We start from the raw sequence: 17,346 nt of genomic DNA on the forward strand, positions 1-17,346 counted from the left end.
TGTAAAAAAATGATACAGACTGCAGCGGAGTAACAGATATTTTGTGCCGCCCTATGATTAAGAAACAGTGGCTTAAAGGGGAACATTATCACAATTTCAGAATTGTTAAAACCATTAAAAATCAGTTCCCAATAACTTATTATATTTTGCGAAGTTTTTTTCAACATTTTACCCATCACGCAATATCCCTAAAAAAAGCTTCAAAGTGCCTGATTTTAACCACCCGTCCATTTTCCTGGGACGTCACATAGTGAAGCCAACACAAACAAACATGGCGGAAAGAACAGCAAGCTATAGCGACATTAGCTCGGATTCAGACTCGGATTTCAGCGGCTTAAGCGATTCAACAGATTACGCATGTATTGAAACGGATGGTTGTAGTGTGGACGCAGGTAGCGAAAACGAAATTGAAGAAGAAACTGAAGCTATTGAGCCATATTGGTTTGAACCGTATGCAAGCGAAACCGACGAAAACGACACGACAGCCAGCGACACGGGAGAAAGTGAGGACAAACTCGGCGATCGCCTTCTAACCAACGATTGGTATGTGTTTGTTTGGCATTAAAGGAAACTAACAACTATGAACTAGGTTTACAGGATATGGAATTCATTTGGCAACAACATGCACTTTGAGAGTGCAGACAGCCCAATTTTCATCAATTAATATATTCTGTAGACATACCCTCATGTCAGCAGGCCAGGGAAGCTAGGGTCGATATTCTTCTCTTGATCATCTTCGGGACAGTGTGAGCCAAGACATCCAGGGGGTTTAGCTCGCTCGTCTGCGGGAACAAACTGCCGCCATTGCTTGCCGTGCTACCAAGGTCCTTTGTCCCTGAATTGCTCACACACTCCGGCAGATTCAATGGGGGTCTGGCGGCAGATTTCTTTGACTTTATCGTTGGAAATGCATCTGCTTTGAGTGTCGCAGGATATCCACACATTCTTGCCATCTCTGTCGTAGCATAGCTTTCGTCGGTAAAATGTGCGGAACAAATGTCCAATTTCTTGTCACTTTCGCAACTTGAATCCGTCCCTGTTCGTGTTGTTACACCCTCCGACAACACACACCGACGAGGCATGATGTCTCCAAGGTACGGAAAACAGTCGAAAAAATGGAAAATAACAGAGCTGATTTGACTCAGTGTTTGAGAAAATGGCGGATTGCTTCCCGATGCGACGTCACATTGTGACGTCATCGCTCCGAGAGCGAATATTAGAAAGGTGTTTAATTCACCAAAATTCACCCATTTAGAGTTCGAAAATCGGTTTAAAAAATATATGGTCTTTTTTCTGCAACATCAAGGTATATATTGATGCTTACATAGGTCTGGTGATAATGTTCCCCTTTAAGCATCAGTCTTTTGTTCCAACGGACATGGTTCAATTTCCAGCCAGGACATACACGGTAAACAATAAATCAAATTATATTGAAATTATCTTGAAACCCCCAAATTGTTTCTTATTTCATTCTTTTAATGTGGTTATGTTGTACATAAAATACATTGTAGAGCAATTTGTTTCACATTCATATTAGCCCAAAACATGCATCTAATCCCTTTGAACTACGCCCTCTTTTAGGCATGCCCCCTGTACGCAAGCCAGTTGTGTCCCCACAATTTCTAAAATCTAAATTTTGTCCATGGTTGTATGTTTTTGTCAGAACTTTTAAAGAAAACACTTTTCAAATCTCGCTGTTTCCCCTGCAACACCTTAAAACTCAACAGTGGAACCTCTGTCAAAAGCATGCATTAACAGGTAAATATTCTTAAGTACCTGAAGCTCGGGTACAGCAGGGCCTTTCTCCACACACGCTCCTGTGTATCTGGGTAGTGGATAGGACAGGACCAGTGGATAAGGACTCAAAACACTCCTAATGTCACATTTAGGAAGCTGTACATCTTCCCTGGACATGACAATTTGCTCCAGAACTAGGAAGTTGTTGTTTGGTGTCCAGACAGTGCATGTTTGCGGCAAAAAGGGTGGGCGATGAAACATCAGTGTCACGGACATGGCGCCCAAAGTCACCAGGTCGTAACTAAAATGTTGGAACAGAGAGTTATAAAGGTAAATGATTGGAGGTACGTCATGACTTGTTTGTGGGTATGTATGTTTCTGCACCTCCCATCCTGTCGACTGATGGTGTAACCATACTCTGGATGCTGAGGAAAGGTAATATTGACGCCCACCAGAGGAGAGCCATCTTGCAGCACGACGCTGCCTCGTACCACCGCTACGCGACTGGCAAAACAAAGATGGCAAAAAGTGAGGACAAAACATTAGAGGCACAAAAAAAGTGGAAATGACAGATTTCCAATGATCAAGGGCACAATAATTGAGGAGGGACACTTATTGTAACACTCCTGCCAAACGACATTTTGTGTGAAGAATAAAAAAATCTGTGTATTCTCAGTATAATGACTTTCTTTAACACAAATAATACAAATGTCTGGATGCAAGGTCTATGAATACATTTTCCTACAACGTAAACCATTTAAAACTTAACTTTTATCAGCCCTCAGAGGACAAAGGCTGACTTTTGTGTCCTTTCAGTAAATGTTTGTTGTATTTTCGCCAGCATTTTTGTTGTGTTACTTAATTATATATGGTTTTTCTTAGGCAGGTTTTTTCATGGTACATCTTAAAATTTCCATTGTACTACACACCTGCAGTTATTCAACAATACCCCAAAGCCAAACAGAATATACAAGTTATTCATTTGTTAAAGGGCATTAAAACCTTTTGTATTATTGTTATTATTATTATTTTTATTATTATTTGCTCAAATCAACGTCAGTCGCTCACAAAATACAAAGCAGACAATACAACACAATATACTTATATTATATTTTTTTTAAATATAATTTAACCCATTCAAGGCCTTTTGATCAAACCACAGTTTTTAATTAATATACATTTACAAAACACAAGTTATTTGGCTAATTATAAAAGATGACGTTATATGATCAAAATTCCTTCAAAATGGTCAAATATATATATAAAAAAACATTACATATTTGATATTTTTTGCTCAGGACTTGAGCTTATTGAGAAATTTGGGCAAAAAAGCAAAACCAAAAAACTAAAAAAATCCTAATTGTTTTAACACATTTCACTTTAATGTCCATTTTTGTCTCGGTCCCCAGAAGGTTAACCATAAAATATAAGGGTCATTCCACAAAATCAGTGCCATTTGTGTTTTCAAAAGAAATGACAATTATGAATGCACAAATAAATTGTATGTTTTTTTTTATTATTTAAAATGCCCTGCAGGTTGATCTCATTGCAAGTTCATTAAATACAGTTTAAATTATCAATTTAAACTTAAACATAGCATGTGTTGCCTGTCCTCACTTCCTAAAATTGATGTTACAATTAAATACAATCATTTAAATCATTTTGAAATGTTAACTATTTTACATATTTCTCTTACTCCACATTCTGATAATATAAAAAATTCATTTGGTGAATCGATTGATTAAATTTATGAATTTGATTAGGGAAAACAGCTTTGACTTATATTCTGTTGCTTTGATTAATCGTTTAACCGTTGAACCAATAAAACATTATAAAATTGGGAACTTTAAACATGCGGTCTATTGCTTGAATTTTACCACCGTCCAGTTCAGGTCAGTTCATTTATTTATTTATTAATTTATAAAATAAAAATAAAAAACAAAGGAAAACAATAAAAAAAAAAAATCAACAAAACATTAAAGTAAAATATAAATGAAAAAGAGCAGAAAGAAGTTAAAAACTTACAATATTTGCCCCCTTTTTTCACAAATATAACAATTGACTTTTAACGTTGGCGACGACAAAGCCATATTTTCATTTTACAACAATTAAACCAATAACATATAAATAATTCTACTCAGTCATATCTTTTCGTCATCATGATTTCTTTTTCTTTTTTTTAATACAGAGAGAGATTTACATTGCTTTATTCCACTGTCAAGTTTGTTTCATAAACTAACACCTCTGATTGAAATACTTATTTCCATTATTACTGTTCTATATTTAGATTTATTAAAGACCTCAGTTCCTTTCAGATTATAATTTGTCTTTTTTACGAATCTGTTTTGAATGTTGTTTGGTAGAATTGTTGCATGTGCTTTGTACATGAGTTTCAGGATATTATACTCTGACAGTTCATGAAATTTTAATACATTTAACTGTTTGAATATTGGGTTTGTGGGTTCCCTGTATGCATTTCCAGTAGGGATTCTTACAGCTCTTTTCTGCAAAATGAAGATTGGATTTAAATATGTTTTATAGGCACTACCCCACACTTCAATACAATATGTTGGATATGGAACAATCAGTGAGTTATACAAAATATACAATGCTTATTGATTTAGCAATTCCTTCACTTAGTGTAAAATAGCAATAGTTTTAGATACGTTAGCCTTTGTATCATATATGCACGCCACGTTCGGCTCACGTCCCACCCATTAAATATGTGTGGTGGTCAAGCAAGCACTGTTCTCAATGGGAACTAGGCACTAATTAGCCTTTCTCGAAGAAAAATATTTCCTATGCTCGTGTTGTTTTCGGTTGTACGAATCGTTCAACTCACAAAAACGATAAACGTTTTTTCAGAGTTCCTCGAAAGGTAATCAAAAAGAGTGGAAGAGTGCAAGATTTTATGAAACAGCGACAATAAAAACATCTCACACTCCAGTCTAAGGGAGCAGAGTCAAAGAATGAATGAGCTTGCAGTGATCACTTTGTTAAATGTTTGTTTGATTTACTTTTAACGTTTATTAATTTCCATTTAAGTATTATCTTGATGTTATTTGTATTTATTTTAACATTTGTTTACTACGAGTGTTTCGAAAAGCACTAAATCGGCGAGTCTAAATGATTGCTGTCCAAAGGCAACAATCATGAATGAAGTTTTCAGCACATACACAATGTTAACCTTAATAGTTAATTTCGATAAAGACAGGAAAAACCACGTTACTCGTAAATGCTGCGTGGCAGTAGACGCAAATTTAATTCATGAAATGCAACCTTACTCGAGCAAAAACTAAGAATATTTATCCGGGAGAGTCTTGATACCAATGTCCTTGACCCAGCCACACACAAAAAAGTTGTAGACCTCCATACTTTACCAAGTTTTCATTTGTTTTGTCATGTAGATTGGCGTCTGGAGCACAACAGTTCAATATGTCTGTGAATGCGACCAATTTATAATCCTTGATATCACTTGACAAATCTGTTTTTGATAAGGTATAAGGATCTATTCCATTGTATAGTTTGATTTTTGGCTTGTATCTGTTTTTTTGCGGGAAGATTTACGCCTATTTTGAACTCAGATAGTTTGCGCACTGCTTGCTGTAGAAAAGCCAACATGGCTTGGTTGACCACCATTGGTTTTCACTTCCGAGAAGAAGTCACGTAACAGAATACAAGCAATTGCAGCAGCCGCCGAGACCGCACCTGAGAGCGATGGTGTGTGGGTGCTGCGACCTGTTTGGCTGCGAACATGAAGATATTTTTTTATTATATGGTGACGCAACCTCTCTCTGACAACTTCCATTTTAAATCACGGCCTGACTGCAGCATTTTGGACACCAAAAGCTCTGAGCTTTGACACACATTCAACTATCTTTGAGGCAAATGTAAGTTGGCACCGACACTTTCAAGTTATCTGCTTTGGACTAACCTCATCATGTGTCACTTTTATGGTAGAGGATGTTGTTGTGGACAAGAGTAAAGGTCGATGAACAAATGATCCTGGCCAAGGTGTTTGTCATTTTAATTTTTGTATTGGTTAGGTTTTATTTGGTTATCTTCCTAATTTATGATGTTTGTTTTTTGTAGGATTGTTTTACTGTGCACCTGTCACTGTTTTTCATCCCACGATTTTAACTGGTGCAATTGTTAAACACAAAATGTTTTACTAACCCTTTTAACTTAGTCACTCTGCACTTTAATTCAATTACTGGGTTTGTGCAATAGTTTAATTAGGTGTTGCTATTATCTAAGGCATGGTTTTATTTTGCAGCGTATTGCCCTTATTTGCAGTGTGTTTTTTTAGTGTGACAACAATTGTGTTTTATTCTATTTAAGCCTTTTATAATAATACTGGTTTTAATTCAGAGCTACTGTTAAATTATTGCCTTTTAACTATTAAGTGCCTTTTTATGTGAAATACATGTACCAAACGTAAATTCAGCTTCTTCCAGTTTGTTCAGTTTTTTAACTGTATTATAGTTATATCTGCTATTAGTACCCACACCCACTTAGAATACCACATATGTACAAAATACAAAATGCGCGTGTTTAAAAAATAGATTTGTTAAAATACAGTAATTTTAAATTCAGTATATAACAATTCTGTGCAAATAAATTCTCAACAAAACTCACGATCCACTGTTGGTAAATGAAGACTGAAGTGATCATCATGTCTGTGAACCAATCAAGTATAACTTTTTCAGTCTGGTAACGTGGGTCTTACAATAATAATAATAATGGATTAGATTTTATATCGCACTTTTCTATTGTTAGATACTCAAAGCGCTCACAGAGAAGTGGGAACCCATCATTCATTCACACCTGGTGGTGGTAAGCTATATTTGTAGCCACAGATGCCCTGTGGTAGACTGACGGAAGCGAGGCTGCCAGTTTGCGCCTACGGCCCCTCCGACCACCATTCATTCATCATTCATTCACCAGTGTGAGCGGCACCGGGGGCAAGGGTGAAGTGTCCTGCCCAAGGATACAACGGCAGCGATTTTGGATGTCAAGAGGCGGGGAGCGAAATGTAACCCTCAGGTTTCTGGAACGGCCGCTCTACCCACTACGCCATACCGCAGATAAAAGGAGACCGTTTACACTGCCCTGACTGCTCCAGCAGGGCGGCTAGTAGTTGCTGTTCAGTAAGTCAAAACTGTCGGGATTTTTGCCCAAAACACATTAGCTAGGGCAGGGGTCACCAACACGGTGCCCGCGGGCACCAGGTCGCCCGTAAGGACCAGATGAGTAGCCCGCTGGCCTGTTCTAAAAATAGCTCAAATAGCAGCACTTACCAGTGAGCTGCCTCTATTTTTTAAATGTTATTTATTTACTAGCAAGCTGGTCTCGCTTTGCTCGACATTTTTAATTCTAAGAGAGACAAAACTCAAATAGAATTTGAAAACCCAAGAAAATATTTTAAAGACTTGGTCTTCACTAACTGACAAAGAAACAGATAACAGATTTGGTGTCCAGTTCAAAGTGTGACATGATTTATTTAAAAATTTGAGAGTTGACTTTTGTATTTTACATGAGTTATTATTTGTACAAACATAGTGCAAAGTAATTCATGATTTGTTAAAAATGTTAGAGGCTAGCTAGTTAAAATGGGATATTGTGATTTCACAAGACTGTATTAGAAGTGATCATTTGAAAATGTTCAATTTGAAAAATGTGCACTTAGAGAAAATATAAAAATAAAGTGTTGCATATTGATATTTATCTGTTTCTATATATATTTATTGTGAGAAATCATTAAGATGATCAGTGTTTCCACAAAGATAAATATCATTAATTATTAATAATAACATAGAGTTAAAGGTAAATTGAGCAAATTGGCTATTTCTGGCAATTTATTTAAGTGTGTATCAAACTGGTAGCCCTTCGCATTAATCAGTACCCAAGAAGTAGCTCTTGGTTTCAAAAAGGTTGGTGACCCCTGAGCTAGGGAGATAGAGCAGCTGGAATTGCTTCAGTCCTAATTTACTGGAAGTAGATCTTGAGTTTTGTGGGAAAATGTATTTGTGCTGAATCGAACATAATTTTTAAAGACTGTATTTTAGCTAACTGCATTTTTAAGCACATGCATATTTCTTATTCAATGACATTTTCGGCATATTTTCAAACTATCTAAATCAAAATCAACCCAGATAATTTCAGTGTAAAAAGAAAAAAAAACCTTTAGTAATAAAGACCGAAATTAACCTTTGTACGCTGGTTCTCAGTAGAATGTAGGCAACGTGCAATGGACTGCTTGACATTTGAATAAATGGTCAAATGGAGACTGATGTATGCAAAGGTTAATTGATAGTGCTTGTCAGTTATAGCGGAAGAGGGATACATGAGGTAGGTTTTGCCGGCTGACTATTTTGCCACGCTTGTTACTAGTCTACAATTGATTACCCGTCTGTAAAAGCAGCTGCATAATTAATTTGTTTGATTATATTACAAGTGGACTAAAAAAAACCCTGCACAAATCATTTACTGTTTTCCAAAATAGATTTGCAAAGGCCATCGTGGCGGAAAATGTGAGAGAATATTAATGCGTCACATGTCACGCATACAAATGTATCAAACCGATACAACAAAACAGTATAAACACACATCATGTGCACACATTGTATGCATTTAGCCAATATGGAGGTATTCACTTGATTATCCACTGCTCGTGTATTTTAATAATGGACAATCCAAGGACACAGACGCTCAAGTGAAATGGGCAAAGAAGGACTTTGCATGCACATGGCGACCCAGACTCCCCGAGACTAAACAAGCACATACCTGGTATCAAAGGGCACGTCTCCAGGGAGAGCGTGTGTGGCTGCTTTCCCAAGGAGAAAGTGGATGCGGCGGTAGAAACTGTGAGTGTGCGTGTTGGTGGGAGAGGGAGGTGAAGTGGGGGGCATCGGGCTCCGCTGCAACAAGGCCATGGGGTCGGCCGAGCCGCGGCACAGAGGGTCAGAGCCGCAGCTCAGCTGCTCGCAGCAGTCCGGATCCACACAGTCAATCAGACCATCTGAAATGGAACAATGTAAAAATATCTAATTATATGTGAGGTCTGTGTTGAACATGTTCAATAGCCATATTTTAACAGAGAGTATGTATTTTTGGGGGTTTCACCAGTGGAAGCTTAAGCAGGGTGAGGTGTTGAGAACACATTCCCATTCATTCGACAAGAAGGATGTATACTATATCAGCAGTGACAAGACGGAAAGGAGATACCATAAAACCTCTGCCAAGAAATAATTTCTGCACCCGTAGCCAATGAGGAGCTCGACATGAGAGATATAATCTGTGACAATGAACCGTATATATATATATCACCATTATCACGCGGATAAATCAAATTAGATTCATTCATCAAACTACCTTTATATTGCTATAAATCAGGCCTCTGTCAGCACAATTATTTGAATGTGATCCATAAAAGTCCAGTGTAAACAATAGGCTGCTGATAGGAGCCAAAGCAGCAGGTAACAGGAGCCAGGCTGGCATTTGTGTTTCCTATTTCAGGCCTGTTTCTGAAAAGGCAGGAAACAGCGCTGACATTTAAATGCATATGACCACAGAGCAGAAAGCTAAAGGCCAACAATACTCTATTATAACCTCCTCCTAAAAGGGCGGTCCAGTACAATCATTTATTTCCATAACACGCACAACTCCTGCTTGAAAGAACGCAAATAATTGAATTTGCTACATCGTCGCTGTTAAAAGGACAATGAATATGTTTGTATATTACTATGCATAGATGGCCGTGGAAACACACAAAGGACAAATGTGAAAATTTGCAATGCATTTGTGATGTTATTGTTTGCGCTCAAGAGTTCATTGCACTCGGCGTGGAACGTTTTTCAAAAAGAAAACCATTTTCATTCATTCCCATTCTTCTTAGTCTAGACAGAGTCATTGAAATGGTTGTCTTTATTCACTGATTACTTGTGATAGCATCCTTACATCTCTTCTGTATATCTACAGAAAGATAACGAGTACACTGTATATACGCCAATTAGAGGGAGAGCTCGACTATGGTGTGAAAGTAAAAGCTGTGGAGTGATTTGACAGAAGATAAATATTTGAAGAGTGAATAGGTTCCATGACTTTTTCTCCAGCAGTACCAATCAAATAATGCATTTATTTCACTTTGTATGGCTTTCTCGCAATGCAGTATATTGAAATGTGTTTTACTGTTTTAGTGTATTTGCCTGCAATGTCAAAAGGACCTTGTCTATTCAAAAAATCCCAACTCTCCTTAACCTACCGAGAACATACAGAAATAGATTAAAATCAATTAAATTAAAACATGCAAATAATGACAGGGACAATATGCAGTCTCTGTTTTTTTAAGAGTTGTCCTTTCTAATCCACAACTGAAGTACTGTAGCTGATTGGGTATGCCTTTGTTATGACAAAAAAATATTGTGTCATAATTAGCCAGGGTGCCTTCAAATTATTGCAAAGCTGTTTGGTCAAATGATTACACACAGTATTTTAGGAAAATATGTATATGTATGTTCCGCTCGGTATGGTTTCCTGCTGGCCCCACTATGGACTGGACTCTTACTATTATGTTGGATCCACTATGGACTGGACTCTCACAATAATATGTCAGACCCACTCGACATCCATTGCATTCGGTCTCCCCTAGGGGAGGGGGGGTTACCCACATATGCGGTCCTCTCCAAGGTTTCTCATAGTCATTCACATCGACGTCCCACTGGGGTGAGTTTTTCCTTGCCCTTACGTGGGCTCTGTACTGAGGATGTCGTTGTGGCTTGTGCAGCCCTTTGAGACACTTGTGATTTAGGGCTATATAAATAAACATTGATTGATTGATTGATTAAATTTGTTATTTTGCACTAAGAAATATGGAATAATTAATTGTACTCCAAAACATGCATTAAATTAAATTGAAGTTAGATTTAAAACGTATAAAATCCTTTCGCTCTATTAAAACAGTTATATATATATACCGGTAAATATATATATATATATATATATATATATATATATATATATATATATATATATATATATATATATATATATATATAATGGGACAGGGGGTGCAAAATGATATTCAAAAAATATTTTCATAATACAATTCTGCCTAGGGCCACAAGTTAGCCAGGGGTAGCCATGGGAAAAAAAAACAAAAAACAACAACGACCGCTTTACCTTACCTAAACAATGCATAGTATATAAACAAAAAAGGCTTAAAAAAAAAACTTCAAAATGCACACCACCCATGAGATTCTGTCTTAAAGTCAGAGGACAATAAACATTTTGAATTCCTTTGTGACAGAAGTAGTCGAACTACTCAAAAGATAAATGTCATTGTATCCGTAAATATAAAGGCTAGACACAGCTTGACAACCCCTTTGGGGGGCATGCCTACCGCGAACCTAAGATAGCAGGGGCAACGTGCGAGTGTATCATTATAGACCGCATGGACAATAGTGCCTGCACATTATGTTTCATACGTTTGGTTACACACAGCATCATACGGTTAAAACAAGAACACTGGCAATAACGTTTCATAGGTACAGTAAGACATAGAGGGCCTGATCTACTGTGATAAACACCATGTGCAAACTATAAAATGGTATGTACTTTAGTGAGCGTGTTGTGTTAAGTATATTGTACAATCTGTGGCGTTTCGTCATGTTGACATGCAGCACACAAATATAAGATGTACTTGGGCTGAATTGAACGTAATCTAAAGAACCTACTTTTAGCATGCTGAAGGTTTGCTCTGACAGGCGCTAAAGTGTTGTGAAGCTGCAAGAAAAGGCATATTGTAAGTTATATAGGAGATCTATTGAAAAAACACCAGCAGATACCAAAACAAAGCAAGTACATTTGTTTTAATCATACCCTTAAATTATTTAGCAGTTATGGAATCGTATAACAGAATAAACTATATATTTATTTCCGATGTTCTATATATGTTGACCATATTTGCCAACCCTCCCGGATTTTCCGGGAGACTCCCGAAATTCAGCGCATCTCCCGAAAACCTCCCGGAACAAATTTTCTCCCGAAAATCTCCCGAAATTCAGGCGGACCTGAGTGACGTGTCGACAGCCTGTTTTCAAGTCCGCTTTCCCACAATATAAACAGCATGCATCCCCAATCACGTTATAACTGTAGAATGATCAAGGGCGAGTTCTTAGTTTCTTATGTGGGTTTTTTGTTAGGCAGTTTCATTAACGTCCTCCTAGCGCGGCAACAACACACAACAACAGCAGTCACGTTTTCGTCTACCGTAAAGCAGTTTGTCTGCCGTAAACAGCAATGTTGTGACACTTTTAAACAGGACAATACTGCCATCTACTGTGCATGCATATGTGACAATAACATCTACGGCTTTTAGAGAGTGCAGTGCACAACTGCGCACACAACAAGGAGACGAAGCAGAATGCATCATCAGAGAGGGTGTTCAGCATGGTTAGAAAAATAGTGACAGAGAATAGAACAAAGATGGACAATTCAACCCTTAACTCAACAATGAGTAGATGAGTGTTATGTGTGTGTATATGTGTAAATAAATGAACACTGAAATTCAAGTATTTCTCTTATTTATATATATATATATATATATATATATATAGAATTCACTGAAAGTCAAGTATTTCTTATATATATATATATATATATATGAAATACTTGACTTGGTGAATTCTAGCTGTAAATATATTCCTCCCCTCTTAACCACGCCCCCAACAACACCCCCAAGCCCCCCCCCCCCCCCCCCCCCCCTGACCACGAACCCCCCCACCTCCCGAAATCGGAGGTCTGAAGGTTGGCAAGTATGATGTTGACACACACGCAGGACAGAGGATTCTCTTTCAATTGTCTGTTTTTGCAGCACAGTTGACGCCAGTGCCAATTTGCACGCACACTTCTAATGTGCTAAATATGGACGCAAAACAGAGACCGCAAAGGGTTCCAACATTGATAAATCACATTGAGTGTGCTGAATGATTATTTTTACATCTCCTCTTCCCAGTATTGTGGGCATTCTAATAATCAACATATATTCTGCATATACAGGGAATGCATTCCCTGTTTTGCTCATTTAAGAGTTACAATACCCTGCGCACAAGCTTAATAGATCAGCTTGAATACACGCAAACCTTTAGTAGATCAAGCCCATAATTTCCTTTTTCAATCAAATGTTGTTAACTAATTCCTCATGTTTCAACAACACCCGTTAAGTAAATCAAATGAAAACCGATTAAAAACATGAGCAATTATGATTTATTTTCTAGGCAGATACCATCAGGTTTTGTATAATGAGGCCCTTTTAATGATTCTAACATCAAAGAAGAAGGGTTTTGGTCAGAGTTTGGATGTAAATAATTTAAAAGACTCTAGCCAAATGTGATCCCGAAAATCAAAAGCACCCGTTGAGGAGGGAAACATTTTTGCTCGAAAAGTAAACGATATCAGTTTTGAAGAAATCATGGACCAGGGCAACAATAATGGTCAAATATTAAGTGATCAAAATATTAGTTTTACACTTTATACACACTGTTTACTAGACGGGGGGAAATGGGCTCCGGTTCTATAGATGACGTCAAACCTAGGGTTGGCAGTAGGACCGGCTTTACCGACAGGCGAAACAGGACTACCATCTGTTGGAGGGGGCGCCAAATTGCAGAATGTAAATTAATAATAATAATAATACTTTGAATAACAACAAAAATGTGTAAATTAAAATGTTTGTATATTGCGGACTCTGTACATTTAATTGGAACATGTTCTTTAAAAAAAAAAATCTATGACCTATGATGGGACGTCTGCTACCTGCTGTCTACGCCGTGAACCTGCTGAAACTTCCGGTGGAGGGCGACGGCACATCGTGTCATGATCGAAGAAGACCAGTGGAGCTATTTTATCTGATTAATAATCTTTTACGATAAAAAGTGGGACATCAAAATTATCAGCTATGACCTATAAAGCGAAGGAAAGAGGAGGAGGAAATACAACTGCAGAGGTATGTATTTACATTTAGGTAATTCATTTTTACCGTTAGCAACATCACTTTTCTTATAATGGCTAAGAGCAACCGGCTGTTGTTGCTGTTGTTCTTTTTTAGGGACAGCACGAGCAGTTTGCATACGGCAACTAATATAAGCTGAAATGAGTGTTTGTGTTAGTAGTGCGTTCATCTAAGCCTTGTCGTGAAGAAACATGTACGTTTTTCAGTTTACGAATATGATTGCAGGGCAATCTTTTCCCATTGTCTATGTTTTATTCATCAATAAAAACAATTTGAGTGTAAAAAAAAAAAAAAAAGTAATTTAGAATTACAATGCATGCATAAATGACATTTTTGCCATTTTGTGTTTTACACTACAGCGTCTATTCAGACAGAAAGCAGCTGCACATTTACTGCTGGTGAGAGACGGACTCATCATGTGGATCCAGGTGAGTGTTTATTTGTAAAAGACTGTAGTAACAATAATTTTTCAATTAAAAAGTATTCAACATATATGTTCAATGGTAATACATCTAAATCAATATCAGACACAGAATGTCAGAATCATTTTTAAATACTCTTAATACATTCTGGCCTACTCATCATAAATAGTTGTCTTACATGCTGCAAGATAAAATTCACTCTCGCCTGGGGCGTCAAATGGTCTAGAGGGGGCAGCATATCGAGGTGTTCCAAGTACATTTAGTTGTCTACCGATTACTCAAAAACGAATTGATATTATCAGGAAATGTGAGCCAGATTAATTTACAGGAGCATAAAATACATACAGTCGTGGTCCAAAGTTTACATACACTTGTAAAAAACATAATTTCATGCTATGGGTCCTTTAACCTCAACCTCACCAACCTTAGATGTGGTAATTATGTTTTAAAAAGTATAACTTATTTAATACTGCCTTGTGTTTTTAATACACCAACAATGAGGAACACACACCTCTCACCTCTCAGTTAAACCGGCCTAAACAGTGGATGCATTCTCCACTATTTGGTACATTTAGACTTGCAAAGGGAACATCTCTGAGTATTTTTTTTTTTATCCCAGTAGGTGTTATGCATATCAGACATTTAGTTGTGAGATGACAAAAAATGCACACTCCCGCACATACACACATTCATTGTAATAATGACCAACAGGACTCCACAGGGTTCTCAGCAGGACTGGGCCAACGCAGACGGATGAAGGGATGGGACAATGAGGCTGATTCTTTTTGGCAATTCAATGAAGAGAAGTGATGGAAAAGGGTAGAAGGAAGACAGAAATGAGAGATAACAAAAGGTAGAAAAGAGATAGAGAATGATAGATGGTGATAGAATGTCACCTCCGTCGTTGTCTGTTCCATCACTGCAGTCAGTTTCCATGACAACGCTGCATCCAGGCCCGCTCCAACCAGCCTGGCATACGCAGTGCCAGCCACTTTGCTCCAGGGTACAGCGCCCGTGCCCGCTGCACAACCCTGGGCAGCCATCTGAAGATGACGCACATGTTGTTTATGTTCTGGAATACCTATTAGGATGATAAATCTCCCCCAAATATGACTATATGGAAATTACCTTTCACAACAATGTCCAGATCATGAGTAACTGTGAAAAGGAAAAAAAAGTGAGAAAACAACAACGACTCCCTTTTCAGTCCAAATATCACAAGGATTAATTTAACTCTCGCATGGGCACACAGCTCACCGATGTTGCAGTGCTCTCCTTCCCAGCCAGGCTGGCAGATGCAAGTCCCGTCATGGCACTGGCCGTGTTCCTCACAGCGAGGATGGCACGCTCTCTGGTCACAAGCCGCACCGAGCCAACCCTCCTCACACTGGCACTGGCCTTCTGAGCAAACGCCATGGCTGCCACATGGAACCGGGCACAGCTCTGCCAGAAAGGTGGGTGGGGGTACGTGGGAGAGACAAGCGTGTTAGTGTGAGAGGAGAAAAGAAGGAGCAGAGCAGATGGAGCAAATCAAGAATGAAAAGAAAAGACAAAGGTTACATAGAAAGGTGGAGTAAAAAAAGAAAAACACTATATAGAATTATTGGTCAAAAGTAGGGGGATATTATTTGTACACCTCTAATAGCAAAGCCCTAACAACTAAATGACTGATATTTGCACAGGTTTTGGAAACCAGAGTTTTAATAGTGTTTCTTTATCTCTAGCTCTACAAATTGTATTTCCTGCATTCTCTTTTTCATAATAATAATAATTTCGGTAACACTTTAGTATTGCTAAAGAACTCCAGCTTATTAGTGATTCCCAGAGCCCAAAACAAGTCTGCAGGCTATAGAGCGTTTTCTATTCCAGTACTCTGGAATGCCCTCCTGGTAACAGTTAGAGATGCTACCTCAATAGAAGCATTTAAGCCCCATCTTAAAACTTGTTTGTATACTCTCGCCTTTAAGTAGACCCCCCTTTTAGACCATTTGATCTGCCGTTCGTCCCCACATCTGCGGTCCCCTCCAAGGTTTCTCATTGTGATCCCATTGGGTTGAGTTTTTTCTTGCCCCGATGTGGGATCTGAGCCGAGGATGTCGTTGTGGCTAGTGTAGCCCTTTGAGACACTCGTGATTTAGGGCTATATAAGTAAACTTTGATTGATTGATTGAGTATGGGGAACATATTCCAAGTAACAAAGACTTAATTTAGAGGTATTTGGACACTAGGGGAACATATTCTAAGTAACAAATACTTAATTTAGAGTTGTTTGGTAAGGGTTAGGGTTAGGGTAAGTAATGGTGAATATGTTCCCGAAACTAAAGTGTTACCGGCTTATTTGTTGTATAATAAGGCCATGCATAATAAGGCATTAAATACATACTTAATAATGACTAATTATGACCCAATATGTTACTAATTTGCATGTTAATAAGCAACTAATTAATGGTGAATATGTTCCCCATACTAAAGTGTTACCATTATGTCCTACTTTGTCTATTCCTTATTTTATGCATGCACTCTCCGGTTACTCCAGCTTCCTCCCACCTCCAAAGACATGCACCTGGGCATAGGTTGATTGGCAACACTAAATTGGCCTTAGCGGGGGTGTATATTGTAGCGTCCCGGAAGAGTTAGTGCTGCAAAGGGTTCTGGGTATTTGTTCTATTGTGTTTATGTTGTGTTACTGTGCAGATGTTCTCCCAAAATGTGTTTGTCATTCTTGTTTGGTGTGGATTCACAGTGTAGCGTTTATTTCTAACAATGTTAAAGTTGCTTATATGGCCACTCTCAGTGTAAACTGTATCGCTGTTGATGAAGTATGCTTTGCATTAACGTGTGTGTGTCTACAGGAGCCGCTCATATCTTGTGACTGGGCGGGCACGTTGTTAGAAGGGATGAAAAGCGGACGTGACGTCAGCTCGTAGAGGACGTTAATTGCAGTGCCTGTAAGGCACACCCCCAAGACTGTGGAATACGAGATACAATGACTGATGAACACCTGCGTTCGATAATGAGGGATGCCTCAGCTCAAAGCCTGAGCCCCGACATTAATGAACTAGCATCCAAGAAAAGATGGCAGGTATCTGGCTTGGGCACATCAGATTAGATCAGTGTGTTGCAAACTGAGCAGTTTAATGTCCTGAATGGTTGGTTTATTTATTATTTTATTTTCAA

General features: G+C 38.2%; 1 protein-coding gene across 2 annotated transcripts in view; it reads right to left on the reverse strand.

The window, feature by feature from the left end:
* The window catches only part of tenm1 (teneurin transmembrane protein 1), a 503,386-nt gene that overhangs the window by 177,261 nt on the left and 308,779 nt on the right, over nt 1-17,346 (reverse strand). For both annotated transcript variants that reach the window (XM_061927525.2, XM_061927524.2), the window contains exons 12-17: nt 15,427-15,612; nt 15,298-15,327; nt 15,066-15,212; nt 8,524-8,758; nt 2,122-2,241; nt 1,777-2,038 (exon numbers count right to left, since the gene is read on the reverse strand). In XM_061927525.2, the coding sequence (XP_061783509.2) occupies nt 1,777-2,038; nt 2,122-2,241; nt 8,524-8,758; nt 15,066-15,212; nt 15,298-15,327; nt 15,427-15,612 (980 nt within the window). The remainder of the gene's footprint in view (nt 1-1,776; nt 2,039-2,121; nt 2,242-8,523; nt 8,759-15,065; nt 15,213-15,297; nt 15,328-15,426; nt 15,613-17,346) is intronic.

This window comes from Nerophis lumbriciformis, linkage group LG35, assembly GCF_033978685.3.
Source record: "Nerophis lumbriciformis linkage group LG35, RoL_Nlum_v2.1, whole genome shotgun sequence".
Classification (NCBI taxonomy): domain Eukaryota; kingdom Metazoa; phylum Chordata; class Actinopteri; order Syngnathiformes; family Syngnathidae; genus Nerophis; species Nerophis lumbriciformis.